Source organism: Rattus norvegicus, chromosome 8 (assembly GCF_036323735.1).
Source record: "Rattus norvegicus strain BN/NHsdMcwi chromosome 8, GRCr8, whole genome shotgun sequence".
NCBI lineage: Eukaryota > Metazoa > Chordata > Mammalia > Rodentia > Muridae > Rattus > Rattus norvegicus.
In genome coordinates this window covers 83,321,117-83,337,563 of record NC_086026.1, presented here as the reverse complement: position 1 = coordinate 83,337,563, position 16,447 = coordinate 83,321,117, and the positions used below count along the sequence as shown (strand labels likewise).

The 16,447-nt window shown below is 40.9% G+C and overlaps 1 protein-coding gene across 2 annotated transcripts in view; it reads left to right on the top strand.

Moving 5' to 3' along the window:
* The window catches only part of Unc13c (unc-13 homolog C), a 426,173-nt gene that overhangs the window by 216,259 nt on the left and 193,467 nt on the right, over window positions 1-16,447 (top strand). For both annotated transcript variants that reach the window (XM_063264996.1, NM_173146.2), the window contains 3 exon segments: window positions 8,249-8,418; window positions 12,695-12,810; window positions 14,346-14,509. In XM_063264996.1, the coding sequence (XP_063121066.1) occupies window positions 8,249-8,418; window positions 12,695-12,810; window positions 14,346-14,509 (450 nt within the window).

Genomic DNA, 16,447 nt, shown 5'->3' with positions numbered 1-16,447 from the left:
GGCAACTCTTATAAAGGACAACGTTTAATTGGTGCTGGCTTACAAATTCGGGGGTTCAGTCTATTATCATCATAGCAGGAAGCATGGTAGCATGCCAGGTAGACACAGTGCTGGCGAAGGAGCTGAGAGTTCTGCATCTTGATCCAAAGGCAGCCAGATTGACTTTTTGAACCTCAAAGCCCCACCCGACAGTGACACATTCCCTCCAACAAGGCCACACCTATTCTAACAAGGCCACACCTCCTAATAGTGTCACTCCCTGTGGGCAAAGCATTCAAACACATGAGTCTACAGAGGGCCAACCCTATTCAAACCACTAGAGGAGGGTAAGAGAATCATAAAGTCATTCTCAGCTACATAAGTGTTGTGTAAGACCAGAAGATGATCTATGATAGCCACGCTTCCACTTCTGAATGTGTGAGTCTATTACATATATAACAAGCAAACTTGGAAGAATAAATAGTGAGTCACAGGGGAGAGCAGTAAATAGACACCGTAGCACCAAATGGAGGACTCAAAGCACCCAGCAGAGGAGACTGCAACAGCCTGATTGACAGGCCAGACAAAAAGCAATATTCTCAAATCCAGGCTTAGAGATATATAGCAGAAAATCAACATGGGAGGCAGTCCTCTGGAGTTCCAATCTAGAGTCCTAGGTGGAGCACAGTGACTGCTCAGATGAGACTTCCAAGCAAAAGGGGAAATAGCAACAGACAGAGATGACATCATTCAATTAGGGACCACACTTATCCAGCAGAAAAGACTGCAGAAGCCTGGTTTCTAAGTCCAGAGCTCCCAACTCTTTCTTCCCTAGGCAGGTATTTTCATATGTTGGCTGAACAATGGTAACCTCTGGTAGAAATGGTTCACCTGTTAGCTCTTCCCAGAGTTCCATTGGTTTTACTCTTGATCTGTTCTTCTGTTTTCTCTCCCCTATTACAGAGCCATGGGGTCAACCTGACCCAGGCCAGGGTCTTTGAAGAATACTTGACATGAACATACTTAGATCTAAAGTGGGGATGGGGACAATTCCTCCCAGTCAGCCTTTCATTGAGCTAAAACAGCACAGGAAATTTTATCAATATGGCGTATGTTACAATTGTGAATTTAAAGCTAGCCTGGGATACGTAAGAACACCTGTTTAAAAACAGTATGACTTTATTTCAACAAGAATTCCAAATAAGTTCCCTTTAGGGACAATCTAGAGCCTTGATGGACCCATCCCGGTTTTTCCGCGTTGTGTTGGTTTTGAGTCTTTGTAAAGTTAGCTCATGCTTACGACCTGGATTGAAATGGGAAAGCAGAAGAGGCAGCCCCAGATGGCTGCTGTCACTCTTTCCTCTAACACAGCCCATTGCCCACCTCTACTTCATAGCTATACTGCGCTTCAGCGGTCGTATCCTCTTTGCTGTGTCAGACATCTCTCTCAACAACGGGGCAGAGAGACAGTGGCAGGCCATCAGAAGTGTTAGGAAAGGAAGATGTTATATATGCAAACAGGGTGCCTTTTTAACCCTTCTCTGAGTGCTCACCTTCTGTATTCAGCTCTCCTACCCCTACACTTATCTAGTGACACAGTGTGCAGCCCCCCTGCTGAGATGGTCATCTTCAAATGAAGCCTACTTCATTGTGTGTATTTCCAAGTAGAGTCTCGGGTATGTATAAGCATTTAGTAGAGTGCATCATTCATCTTGTACCCTAAATTAAGGGCACCTCCCCACACTCCCAGTAGAGAAAGAAGAGGGGGAAACAATTTGTGATGGAGTGTATATGCTTGGCCCAGGGTATGGCATTATTTGGAGGTGTGGGCCTTGTTGGAGTAGGTGTGGCCTTGTTGGAGTTGGTGTGTCACTGTAGGAGTGGGCTTTAATACCCTCACCCCAGCTTCCTAGAAGCCAGTACTCTGCTAGCAGCCTTCAGATGAAGATGTAGACCTCTCAGCTCCTCCTGCACCATGGACGCTGCCATGTTCCTGCCTTGATGATGCTGGACTGAACCTCTGAACTTGTAAGCCAGCACTAATTACATGTTGTCCTTTATAAGACTTGCCTTGGTCATGGTGTCTGTTCACAGCAGTGAAACCCTAACTATGACAGAAGTTGGTACCATGAACTGGGTATTGCTGTGATAGGCCTGACCATGTTTTTGTTTGGAAGAATGTGAATTCGGGGACATTGGATTTGGAAAACACTGGAATGCTTTAAGTGGGGCTTAATGGACTATCCTAAAAGGAGTATGGAAGACTTTGTTGTTGTGAGTGTTTTGGACTGTGTTAACCTGGCCCAAGAGGTTTGTTTCAGTGGAGAATTTTAGTATGTGGCCTAAGTCACAATTCAAACCTTCTCACTAAGTAAAAAGTAAGACTGGGAATAACGAAGCAGGTTGCCTCACTGCAAATAATTTTGCTGAACAAATATTTGTATATCTTTTCCATCATGTATCTGAAGAAGCTTCCTAGTCAAGCAATTCAGCAGCCTTGGAATTTCTTTCATGGGAATTCACTCCATCCATTCGCCTCTAGATCCTGAGGTATATTATATACATCTGCATAGACTCCTGGCTCCTTTGGACAGGACTGTATCCCGTGTCAGCAAAAGAATGGGGTCATCCCAGGAAGCACAGGCCTGTGGTCTTCTCATTGTTGTGAGTTCAACGACTCAGGATCACTTTACCTATAGCCAAAGCCAGACAAAACGGAGGCACATTCTATTTCCTGGAAATTTTACCAGGCTTCCAGGAAATAGGCTCCAAGACCATTTTATAAGAATGCCAACTATATAAGCCTAAAAATTGTACCTCTTCGCTTTTGAACCTACTGTCCTAATTCCTCTTCTTCTACTTGATGCTCGGCAGCCTTGGGTGAAGGAGGAGAACGAATTACTTTTAATATGATCTTTGCTACTAAACATTCTGTCACTGTCAGTGAGAGACCTAAGGAACCTGAGGAAGGAATGCGCTAAAAATGTCCTGGGGCAGCACTTGATCTCAGAAGTCATACTTCGAATCTTCTGCTCTTACACACACACACACACACACACACACACACACACACACACACACACTCACACCTATGAATACCTGAGCAGCCAGCTTTGTTCAGTGCTGCAGTGTTCCAAATTGCAATGTTCTCAGCCAAGTTTCATGTCAGGATGCAGGTGGAGGGAGCCTCTGTCAGTCTACCCCATGCACCTCTTTCCATAGTCTGGTTGTCTCTAATGTGAGTACAAATCTACTGTAACGCATGTTTGAAAGCGAAATCATTTTTAAAAACATAATACATTTTAAATTATTTCAAATGTCTCATTGGTACTTTATCAGAACTCGAAGCCCACGTGGGCCGGCTGTTCTGCTCTGGTGCCTCGAAAGGCCTTGGCTCTCTGTCTTGTGGTGATTAAAATCTTCAAGCACTGCCCTGTCGTCTCCTCCACAAGGTTAACTACACGTTTTAGGTTTATTGCCTGTAGCTCCTTCATGCTTTAAAATAACCATTGTGGAACGAACATGTGAGTCGTGAAACAGGATAGAAAGAAAGCTAATTTGTATTTCTGGTTTTAATTCTGTCGCTCGTTCATGTATATGGTAGATAAGTGCAGAATAACATGATCGATCTAAAGAGTGTAAAATCAAGTGTGAGGCACCATGGACTTCAAAATAGCTATTCTAACCACATGCTTTCACTCCTGTGTGGATTCTAGATTTTGTATAAATGTATGTATATGACATGAAGGAAGCAGTAAGAGTATTTAGGGAAACAAATGGGAGGGTCAGGAAAGAAGGGAATGTTAGCAGGAGGGCAATGAGAGGGCACTGTGCTCAACATACCTTATATGCACGGGCATGGGAATGTCCTTATATAGTCCAGTATAATGGAATAATAAATAATAAAGGGAGACCATCCAAATAACATTAAAAGTGTTTGATGGGTTATTTAAAGATGAAGAATAAAGCCATAGCATGAAACAAAAGGTTCAAGTCAGTTGCAAAAAAAATTTATAAAAAATGAAATAGATCTCAGAAAAGGTGGGGTGCTGGCCAGACTTAATGAGAGAATTGAGAAATGGTGGGAACACATGCTAACTGTAAAAATGTAATGTCAGATATAAAGCAGAAGGGATTCTGGGAGGAACAATACACAAGCTCTCTGTCAGCACCACAGCTTGTCTGGAAGTCTAAAAGACTTATCACATATGGCAATGAAAGGGAAATAAAGTCATTGAGATGTGCAGAGACACCGTGCCTGTCCTCTGCAGAATCCCGAGTGGAGTTACCGGAGGCTCCACACTGACTCCTTTCATTTACTCAGAATCCGTGGATAGCACATTTGCCTTGGCATTAAGCATGGAGGGTTTGTTCAGATGGGTCATCTAATCTCACTAAGTCTCAACTGTGTCCGTCACATTAATAGATGCAAAATAACTGACTAATAAGGGTCCGGCTGGGTGAGTAGATGAATGCTTGGCTTGAGGACTTTTAAAATTTCATGTCAAAACAAAAGCAAAATCTCCAAGGCAAAGAATAAAGTTCACGGTGGAGATGCGGACAGTCATCTAGTGGCTGTATTTCTAACCTGAAACCCCGCCCTTCCCCCAAAAGTTAGAAGTAGAGAGTCTAATGGGAGTATTGTCTCTTCTAATCTCACTACATTAATGTGTATGTGCATTCATTTGTGATTATAATGTACACATACACATGCTTTAGCTGTATAGAAATATAGATTATAATGTATTAATATCTATACATAATCACTACTTCTGTTTCTATAGACGAGTATCTTATTCCTATTTTTAATGGTTGAAAAAGACTTGTTATAACTTTGTAAAAAAAAAAATTAGCTAAACCCTCAGAATGAGATGGGGTAGTATCACTTGTGGAGGAATAGAGCACAGTTTACTAGTCTTCATTATCTACAGAATCCCGTTCACCACTCCTGCTGTTTGCAGGCGGACACAAATCTCAGATCTCCATTTCCTGACATGAACTCTGGTGATGTGCTTTATCAGAAAGCGATGACGGGGACGTCTGTATGCTTTTGCAGTGGCGTCAGTGTGGCGTTTATAGCGTCATTTTCCCCACACACACGCACACTACATATCATTTTCCAGGACTTGTGCACGCACATTGGTCCCCATGTTTTTGTTTTATTATATAGACATTTCCCCTATAGATAGCAAAGGCATTAACATCTTAGCAAACTTTAATGTGAATTCTGAGCAAATCACCAGACACTGCCATCCACACGCCAGAGAGATGTCACTCTGCTGTCACCCTGTCTCGGGGATGTCCTTCTTGGTTAATTCACAGCTTTGTTTCCCACCAGCAACGCACCAAAGTGGATTCACTTTCCCTTCCTGATATCTCTAACATATCTTATTAATAAAATCTCTCTTGGATCTCTATATATTTCTAAGAATAATGAAAATCACATTTATGTAAGGTACTCTAAAGGGATTTTACTCTGTGAAATGTCATAGATTTGGTGAATATTTATTGTAAGTGACTGCTGCAGAGTGTCAAAAATATATTTCTTGAACAAACAGGCTGTAAATTAAAAATAATTTCGGGAGTCATATATAATAATAATATGAATCAAACGCTGCCCAGCACTCTGGTAACATATATATAATATTTTCTCAGTGTTTCTATAAATACCTGCTAAGATGGTTACTCTCAGCCTCGGTTCCTAGATAAAAGATTCACAGAACTTGATTCAGACAGGAAGTAGTTCTCAATGCTGTTAAAATGAATAAACCATTTTCATATACTTAGTTGGGCTAAGTACCAATGAACCACTTTAATTTGTGCACAGTTTAATCTACATATTGAATAACTAGATGTATTTCAAAATAAGTAAAATGTATTTGTAATATAAAGAACAAACAAGAAACTTATTGTATACTTTAGAAAGTGGGGTCTCTGACAACACAACTCCACGATCAAATTCCTGAAGCCTGTCTCCTCAGGCTGGTAGTAGTCTTAGCAAGAGTGTGGGTGATTCAAAGGCAAACAGACACCAATTTTCTGATTCAAATATTTAACACATATTAAATATTTGTTAATATTTTGTTAATGCTTGTTTGGGGAAAGCATTGTTTTCCTTGTTTTTTTTTACTTTCTTTTCATTTATTTTGTGTGTATGAGTGTTTCCCTGCATGTGGACCATGCCGATGAAGTGCCCAGAGAGACCAGAAAAGGGCATCGGGTTCCCCAGAACTGGACAGCTGTGAATTGCCCCGTTGGGGACTGGGAATCAAACCTGGTCCTCTGCAAGAACTACAAGTGTTCTTAATTTCCAGGCCATTTTCCCAGCTCCTTCTTCACTTTTCCTATTCCCTTCCTTCTTTCCTTCCTTCCTTCCTTCTTTCTTCTCTCTGTCTGTCTATCTGTCTATCTCTCTATGTTTTTAGATGGGGTCTTCCTACACAGACAGAGTCACTGCCCTTGAATTCACAGTCCTTTTGCGTAGACCCTTCATGGGTCAAGAATATAGGTGCATGCACAGTTTGCACATAGGCATGCCATACCATAAACGTTCCTCTTAGTTGCATTGTATGGTTTTGTCTCAAAGACAAAAAGTAATTAATTAATTAAAATTTAAAAAGGAAGCAACATGACACTGTCAGAATTGTTAAGTAAATGTTGCCCCTAGAGCTCATTCTGTAGTCTAGTAAAGACATGGGTGCTTTCCTATGTTAAGTGGATATTTAATGCATTGAATAAAATATAGAAACAGAAAAGTAGATCGATTACATTGAAATACAGTTTTAGTGCAGTGTAAATTGAAGTAATATTTTAAGTTTCTTTATACTCTGAATATATCTAAATGCCAGTCATTTTATCAGTGACAAAATACCTCTCTAATATGTTGTCTGTATGCAAAATTAAAGGGGAAATTGAAGTAGTTTCATTTTGTTTTCAAATGTAAAGTCAGTGATGCCCAGAACTCACGCATAAACCCCAGGTTACAGATGCCTGTGTAAGAGGGACTAGATGTTGAGAGTCAGGAAGCACAGGCTTAAACCTGCTGCCTCACTTAATAAGCTCTAGTCAGTGATCCAGAGCAAGGTCCTAGCTGATTCTCAAAGAATGGTTGGCCGCAGACAGAGAGCATGGGAAGAAAGTCCACAGTCGGGAAAGACCAATCGCACACCGGTGGGCAATACCGAGTAGCTTTCATCAACAAAAGGTGATGGAGGAAATAAAGACATTAGTGACAGGCTAAAACACACAGGCTGCTCTTAAATCACAGGGGTTTTAAAATCGAGTTTGGTTTCTTAGTATCTTCTATATATACCGGGTGCTATGGTTTAGCTATGAGGTGTGTCACTGAGAAGGATTGTGGCCTATGAGGACATGATCTGCAGTCAGTGGCTCTATTGAGAAGCAATTGGATCGTTGAAACAGTAGTATCATCAGATTATCAGTGAGTTAATAGCTGAAGGGACTGTTCTTAATAGAATGTAAGGCCTGGTTGGAAACGACCCAATGAAGCCAATGCCTTTAGAAGCTAGATCTTGTCCCACCAACTTTCTCTGCCATTTTCTCTCTTCTTCTCTGTCTTCTCTTTGCCTCTGCTTCCTAGCATCTTAACTGAGTATCCCGCCCTACACTCTATACAGAGTGATGCCCGTCCATCCTCTCTTAACTGAGTACCCTTGTCCTGCATCCTCCACTGGTACTCAGCCTCACTGCAGCCTCAGAGCAGTGGGTCCCAGCAAAGACTGGAATTCACGAAGCCAGCAGCCCAAAGTTTATCATTCCTCCTTGAAATTTATCTTAGGCTTTTTCCCACAAAGTACAGAACCTAAATGATCAGTCACATACTCGTCTAGAACCTGCCATCATTTCATACTCCGACCACTGAATATCCATGGCAATAAAGTTAGTTTATGGTTCTAGTGAGGACTTTCTAGGATGTAGATATATTGTCCACCAAAAAAAATGTTGCAAATAGAAAACATGGAAATACCTAAACCAAGACCTTTACTGCATGCTCGACTTGCTGTCTCAGCTACAGACAATGGACTGGAACAGCATAGAAATTTGCCTGTCTGTTGTTTAGCTAATCACACTTTCCTCCCGTCTACCTGCATTAGGTACCTGTAACACCCATGGCTGGAAGGGGGAATCCTCGTTTATAACGCAGTGGATATCTCTTTATAAATTAGTCAGGCTTCCAGTCAGCCTCTAGCACCCTGTGCCCTTTATTACTGAAGCCAGCAGTCACTGACCTGTGCACATTTATTTTCAGTGAGTGTCATAACTCGACAGACCGAATCAAGGTCAGAGTGTGGGATGAAGACGACGACATTAAATCCAGAGTGAAGCAACACTTCAAGAAGGAGTCAGATGACTTTCTGGGACAGACGATTGTCGAAGTCAGGACTCTGAGTGGCGAGATGGATGTCTGGTACAACTTAGGTGATTAATTTTTTATGCCTACTTAAAAATGAGTTAAAACAAGAGTATCTGTGGCATGGATTATATTCTCTTACGGTTAAAAATTGAATTCTCTTGAAGGTTGTTCTGTTGACCTCTTAGTTGGATTAGTTTCATTAGCAGTGAAGGGTAATTATTAATTAAAATGTAGTATTGTTGAAAAATTAAATCCAAGATGAAAATAAAAACCTCAAAGAATCAACTGAACATCTTCTCAGAGAAAATTTTACATCACTATTGATTTTAGATTTGTAACGTACAGCTTCAAAGACATTTGTCTGACGTTTGGAGAATTTGGAACCGTTCTTTAATTTATTTTATTCTGTCCTCTAATGAAAATATATCATAAATTATGTAGTTGCAGGGCTGGAGAGATGGATCATCACTTAACAGCATTTTTGACTCCTCCATAGGACCCAACTTTGGTTCCTAGCACCTATGTCAAGTGGCTCAAAGCTACCTGTAACTCTAGCTTTAGGGGTCTGTGATACCCTTTTCCAACTCCATAGGCAACCACATGTGCATGGAGCACACTCACACAGACACAAGCACATAGGTTGAAAATCAATATTTAAAAATAAATTCAAAAGAAAAATACTTATGTAGTTGGAATTTCTTTCAAATAGTGATATAAACTTGGGCATTCATTAGCAGAGCCAAGAAGGATTGATGCGGCTTTAACATGAAGCTATCAATCACTTTAGCTGACATGACATTTAAAGGGACTTTTATTCTGGAAGCAGGACTAAGACTTTTGAATTTGTCTTTTACTTGAATTGAAGTAACCTGGAGTCTGTACTGATGACTTAATAATAGTACTAATCTAGAGTTATCTCAGTTTCCATAAAAGATATTAACCGAAGATTGTTTAATGGCATCCTGGGAAAAGGTCAATTAAATTTTTGAGGACTGGCTGGTCAGGAGAGCAACAGAAGCTGACGTAGCCCCAGGGCTACAAAACTTATCACTTGGTTCACAGTGTACTGTGTCTACTTACACAACACTGGCTTACACAAACTTTAGTAATGTGAGTTGTCAAAATAAAGTCTCATAGAGTTAATAAAACTCTACATTATGTAACCGCTTAAACAGGAAATTTAACTGAATCTAAACACAGGCGATTCAGCTATACTGGGAGTTCATTACTGAAAATAGTTGAAGAATCTTAATTAAAGAATATTGGTACTTCTCATTATTGGGATCTAAACTGGAAACTAAGTTAAAACTCCCACATCTTGTTTAAATTATTAAATAACTTTACATATGAATCCGAAATGTAAAAAGAAGAAAACTTCAATTTACTCTGCAACACTCCAAAATCCTATTTTAATTAGAGTCTGGCTTTCGTGTGTTATTTTTATTACCGAATACCATAGTATTGAGCTAAAGCACGAAGTTATCTGTCAGATAGAGATTCATGTGTTTCAGTCTTTGGATAACACATACCTGGTTACAGACAGTTCGCTGAGGAACTTAGCTGTGATATTTGGTTAAATGGCTGCCCATCTTTGATGTGAAACTACCCTTTAAACTGCGAAAGAAACATGTGCCGTGGTGCTCTATGGGAAGCTTTTTCTTCAGCATCTTCAGTAGCTCAGGGGATTCTTTCATTTCTGATGTTTGCCTTCAGGGAGGGAAAGAGGAGGGAGAACGACAGGAAAAGAGGGAGGTTGGGAGAGAGATGGAATTAGTTTGCATTTCTTGGCTCTGTATAAAATCCTGACGTATGTTCAGCCCTCACAAACAATTCGCTATGTCCTTTGTGGAAATTCTCTCCATTCTCTTCACTTGGAATTCACTCCACCACACAAAGCACTGCTTGCTCCACAGTCCTGTGTGTTCAAGCAGAGGCAGTGGCTCCTGGGTTTGGGGGAGAGCCTAGCTCTAAACTTCCTAGCAGCTCTGGAAAGGGGTGGTTGGCAGGAAACTCATGCTGTGTATCTGACTTACTGCTAGCTTAGAACTCTGTATATGTTAAGAGCAAAAGGTCTCCCAGCCAGGTCTGGAAAGCCAATATTGTCATTTAATTTCCTCAGAAGACAGAAGCAGGAGGATCACCAAACCAAAGCCTGCCTGGCCAAGTTTGCAAGGACCTGTCTCAAAGTAAGATGTGAGAAACTGGCTGGGAATGTAGCCTAATGGTAGAACTCTTCCCTCACAAGTTTGAGGTCCTGAGTTCAATCTCTGGTCCTGAACAAAACAACAGTTTTGGGTATGATGTCCTAGCAAGTGGACAAAACCCTAATGATTCTGTGCTGCTAATAAAAGAATTTTCATAACTCATTCCTGCTAGACAGCAAGGATGAGAAAGTCATAATCTTATGTGACTAAAAACACAGATATGTAGGACTGGTGAGATGGCTCAGTGGTTAAGAGCACTGACTGCTCTTCCAGAGGTCCTGAGTTCAATTCTTAGCAACTCCATGGTGGCTCACAATCATCTGTAATGAGATCTGATGTCTTCTTCTGGTGTGTCTGAAGACAGCTACAGTGTTCTCGCATGCATAAAATAAACAAATAATTATTTTTTTAAAAAAATAACACAGATGTGTTTAGGAAATGGGCCAATTAAAGAAGTCCTCAGTACTAAACTATCGTTTTGATTAGATCCCATTTTTTCCTTATAAATGTGACCTTTTCTCCATGTATCTGCTCTGCGAATTGGGTGTCAATCTTGGCCTCTCAATCCATATTCATATTCTAGGAATATTGTGGCTGTTCCTCTCAAAGTTCTGATAGGTTTAGGCTGCTCCCCCTGATTCAAATCAAATTGTTGAATAAACTGATTGTATTTTGATTCCATCCAAATAATTAATATGACATTTCTAAATAAGCACAAGCTGTAGATAGACTATGTGAAAACTGCTTTCATCTTGCTGCTAGCCAGAATTTCCTTCACCTTTTGAAGTACAAAAAGAGCCAGAAGATGCTGAGGAGAAGAATTTTTCAAATGAAACACTTTCCTTGTGAATTTTATTCTCCAATTAACTTGCTTGTAATTGCCACACGATGAATTTAATGTTACTGTATGAGGGCAGGGGGTTCTTTGATCTTCTGACTGAAGCCTCTACAAGCAGTTTAACAATTACAGGAGCACAAGAAGCAAGTGTCTGCGAGGCTCACGGTTACTTAGTCACATGACATAGAAAAGGGAGATGATTCCTAGGAAAGCTTCTCTCTGTGTGTATATGTCTGTGTGCTTGTGCGTGTGCATGTGTATCTGTGTGTTTGTGCATAAACCCATGTGTATATACATGTATGCATCTGTGTGAGTGTATACCGATATGTAAGCATGCATATGTATATGTATGTCTGTGTGCATGTGTGTAAGCATGTGTTCGTACATATACATATGTTTGACTAATTTATATTTCTTTTCATTAATAAATTTGTTTTTAAAAGTTACTTATATATAGTATGTAAATATATAGTAAATATGTAATAATATAATATATAAGTAATATACAAATGTATTATTATTTATAATAATTAATTAGTTTCATAAATAATTTTTTTAATTTTGAAAAAATCCTTTTCTTTTCTCTCTTATAAAAAAAAATTATGGCTCAGCTGTCAAAGGCTAGGCTCACAACCAAAAATAAGTTTGTTTTTAAAGACCCATTTTTTTATTTTATCTATGTGAGTGTTTCATCTACATATGTATGCATAGGATGTGCTTGGTACCCATGGAGGCAAGAAGAGGGCACTGAAATTCCTGAAAGTTAAAGATGTGAGCTGCCATGTGGGCAATGGGAACTAAACCCAGGTCCTTTGCAAGAACAGCAAGTGATCCTAACCCCTGAGCCACTTCTCTAGCCCATAAATGTGTTTTTAAACAATTTTGCACATGTATGTAAAACATACAGACCACTTTCACCTGGCAGCTTTTCATGCCTGTCAACATGCACTGCCACAGACAGATCTTTCTTGTTCCTGGCTGTTTTGTTTTGTGAATCACTGAGATTTATCAGACCAGTCCCTGCGCTCATGTGTTAGGCTCTAGCCTTTGCAAGGCTCTGCAGCAGTGAGTATAAAACTAGAGACAGTGGTTCCCCTCTCTCCCAGAGTCTTTCCATAGCCAGTAGTTCACAGAGAAAAGGTAGGGCCCCATAAGCCCCTCTCCTTTGCGTGACTGTTCATTGATAGGTGGACCCAGTGTAGGTATTTAAGGTTATGGTGAGTTGATATATTGGGGAACTTGAATTAGAATTATGCTCTTGTTGAAATAACTGACCAAGGACATTTTGCTTTTCCTCAGAGAAACGGACAGATAAATCAGCTGTGTCTGGGGCCATCCGACTAAAAATCAATGTGGAAATAAAGGGAGAGGAGAAGGTTGCACCGTATCATATACAATACACTTGTTTACACGAGGTAAATAGCAAAACGAATCTCATTGAAAGTAAAACTTGGTGCAGAGGGACAGGGACATTATGAATCCCAAAACAAGCATTGGGTTTTGAAAACTCATGGCCTTGGGTTAGTGGAGTTCAGACTGCCTGTGGGAACAGGGGCTTGCCAAGCCTGTGGTCACAGATGGTTATGCTGAGGTCGGAAAACCCAGTGGAAAACTAGCCCTTTAGTGAGCGTTCACAGAGGGCCAACCTTCCAGCTCCTGTCTTTTCCTTGGTGTGTGCACACACTGACCACTTGCCCTAAGCCACCTCATGCTCTGCATTGGAGAGGTGAGAAGTGTCTCTGAGACCTTCCTGGATGAAAATTACACTTTTTCATATATCCCAAAACAATGAGATGAAGCTGAGGCATGTTCCTTGCCCCCTGCTCTGGGAGAGAGGTACAGAGCCCTTTCCCAGTAGGAAAGACATCATCAGCAAGATGGCTCTCCTAGTTTCATCCCTGTGGCTGTGATAAAATGCCTGGCAAAAAGCAATTTAGGAGAGAAAGAACTTTTTTTTTCTTGGCTCATAATCCCACGTTACAATTGATCACTATGGTGAAGTCAAGGAGGTGGGAACTTGAAGCAGTAGCTCACATCCACAATCAAGAGGAGAGAGAAAACAAACACATTTCTGCTTCTGTTCAGTGTTCTGTCTCCCTTGCATTCCGCTGAGGGTCCAGCTTGTGGAATGATGCTGCTGTCATTCAAGAGGCTCTTCCCTCCTCAAGGCAGCCAGTTAAGGCAACCGTCCACAAATGTGCCCGGATAGCATCGTGACCTACACAGCCCCTCCCTCCATCTCTCTTCCCAGGAGAGCCTACCCCGTGTCACAGTGACACTAAGTTGACCAAAGCAATTCTATTGCGTTTTTTACGCATTAATTTTTCTAAATACATTTTTAAAAATCCATACCGCTAAACACTTGACACATGTAAAGGAGTGTACACCACTTTACCAAACAAAGAGTGAGGAATGGTGTTTCAGTTGTTCACACAGTAAGTAGTTATAGGTTTTATGATTAATTTTTTGACTGGTGAACTGAGACATTATGTCAATAACCAACATTCTTTTTCTGACTAATAAAAAGCAATTCTTACCACAGGCTTGGCCAGGATCTCTGGTCTTAGAACTCTAGCAGAAAAGATGTGTGCGTTTCTAGAAATAATGTTGTATTTGTAGGGCTGGAGAGATAGCTCAATGGGTAAAGATGCCTGCTACCAAGGTTACTACCTTGCTTCCTCCTGGAAATGGCTGGGTCTGTACAAACGAATGAATTATTGATTCTGCAGACTCCAAACAGAGGCCAAGGCAGGTCTCCCGTAATAAATACAGTTTAATACAATCCTGTAATAAATACAGTTTAATACAATCCGAGTTATTCCCGTTGCACTCGGAGGCTGGTAATGTAGACATGATAGTAATACATGGATATCCTATAAAAAAAGCATAGTTAAGTATGCCTACCCTGTCCTGAGGAGTCTCTGAGCAGCTGCACACTGTTTGCTTCCAGAACCTGTTCCATTACCTGACAGAAGTGAAGTCTAATGGCAGCGTGAAAATACCAGAGGTCAAAGGCGATGAAGCCTGGAAGGTTTTCTTTGATGATGCTTCTCAAGAAATAGTGGATGAATTTGCCATGCGTTATGGGGTTGAGTCCATTTATCAAGCTATGACGTAAGTACTGTAAGATGCTGGGGTGTTATAAATCTCAGTTAAAATCCAATAATCCAATGGAAAGAAAAGGGAACCCTTATCTCAATTCTCAATACATTTATTCATTCTCTCTCTCTCTCTCTCTCTCTCTCTCTGTCTCTCTCTCTCTCTCTGCGTGTGTGTGTGTGTGTGTGTGTGTGTGTGTGTGCACGAGTGCATGAATATACTTTCCATAGCTTTTCCGTGAAGGTCAAAGGGCAAGTTGTAGGAGTCTGTTCTCGCCTTGAACTCTATGGGTTTCTGGAACTCAAACTCAGGATGTCAAGCCTGTTGGAAAGCACTGGTGGCCATTTTTCTGGGCCTCATCTCAATTCTTCTAGCCCAAATGAAATCCATCAAAAAGAATTCCTTTACAATGTGCATATATCGGTGCAGAGTGAGATACTAAGCATCAGAGAATACCATTGCCACCCTCCCACCTTTGTTCCACATTGGGAATGGGAACCCTTCACCAGTAGCATGGGAGACAGAAATTCCCACCTGAGACCCACTGACTCACATATTCTGAGAGCAGGGCCCAACCGTGGGATGCAATGCATGAACATCTTTTTGGTATCTGAGGAAAATAAAGCCTTGGCAAGCCCACGATTACCCAGTTTTAACATCTGAAACATAAGGAGTCATTGTAGCCTCTTAGAAAAGGCTGAGCTCCTTATTATTATTATCTTCGTATTACAATTATCTTCTTATTGTTGCTGTTATGAATAAAGCCAAGATGTTTGCTGTTTTGAGAGACCCCACTGATGCATGACAGGGATGATGAGTCAGTTTACACAAACACCTGACCCTAACAGGTGTCACTAGGTCTTGGTGTTGGACCTCTTATTCCTCACGGTGGATAGTTGTATTCCTGCTCTGTGTTTAGTTTATCATCAATGTACAATGTGTAATAGTACATTTTATAAGCATATGCTAATTTAAGTGTAAATATTACCACCAAGGTCATATTCTCATGTAAAATAAATCGACCAGGCCTTGGATAATCAATCAACTCTACTTCTATAGAACAATCGATTTTGTCCTAGTTTCATTTCTGTTACTGTGATAAAATGCTCTGATAAGAAAACAGCTTAGGGGAGAAAGGGTTTAGCTTAGCTCAGAAATTCAGATTTCAGTCCTACAAGTCAAGACAGCAAGAGTTCGAGGTGCCAGGTCACAGCCACAGTTAGGAGCAGAGACGGAATGAATGCATGTGTGCTCACTTCCTGTGCTCAGCTTGATCTCTCCAGTCTTACGCAGTTCAGGAGGTTCTGCCTACGGCATGGTACCACTCGTAGTGGATTAGGTCTTTTCGCATCAGTTAAATTAAGACAGTTTTCTGCTTTTTTTTTTCCAGAGCTGAGGACCGAACCCAGGGCCTTGAGCTTGCTAAGCAAGCGCTCTACCACTGAGCTAAATCCCCAACCCCTTAAGACAGTTTTCTACAGAGCAATCCCACTGTCTACAGAACCTTACTGAGACTCTCTTTTCAGGTGATTCTAGGTTAGTTTCAGTTAACGAAACTAACCACCATATGCGATTTGAAGCAAAATCAATGCCCTTCAGCAAACTATTGCATTCATAGCATTTAATCACCAGCCATGGCTCTACAAGAGAGCTATTTAAGAATGAACGCATTTTTAAAAAACTGAGACATTGAGGCTGGGGAGATGACCCGGTGGCTAATGTACTGCTGCATAAGCATAGGTGCCTGACCTCAAATCCTCAGCACCTACATTAAAGAGCTGGAAGGCATAGCAAGCCCACATAGCAGCTGCAACCCTAGTACAGGGAAAGTAGAGACAGGACAATCTCTAGGACTCAGTGGCCGGTCAGTCTGGTAAACTTAAGAGTTCTGGTCTAGTGAAAGACCCTGTGTCAAAAAAATAAAGTGTGTGTTGAGGGGATTGTAGAACATAC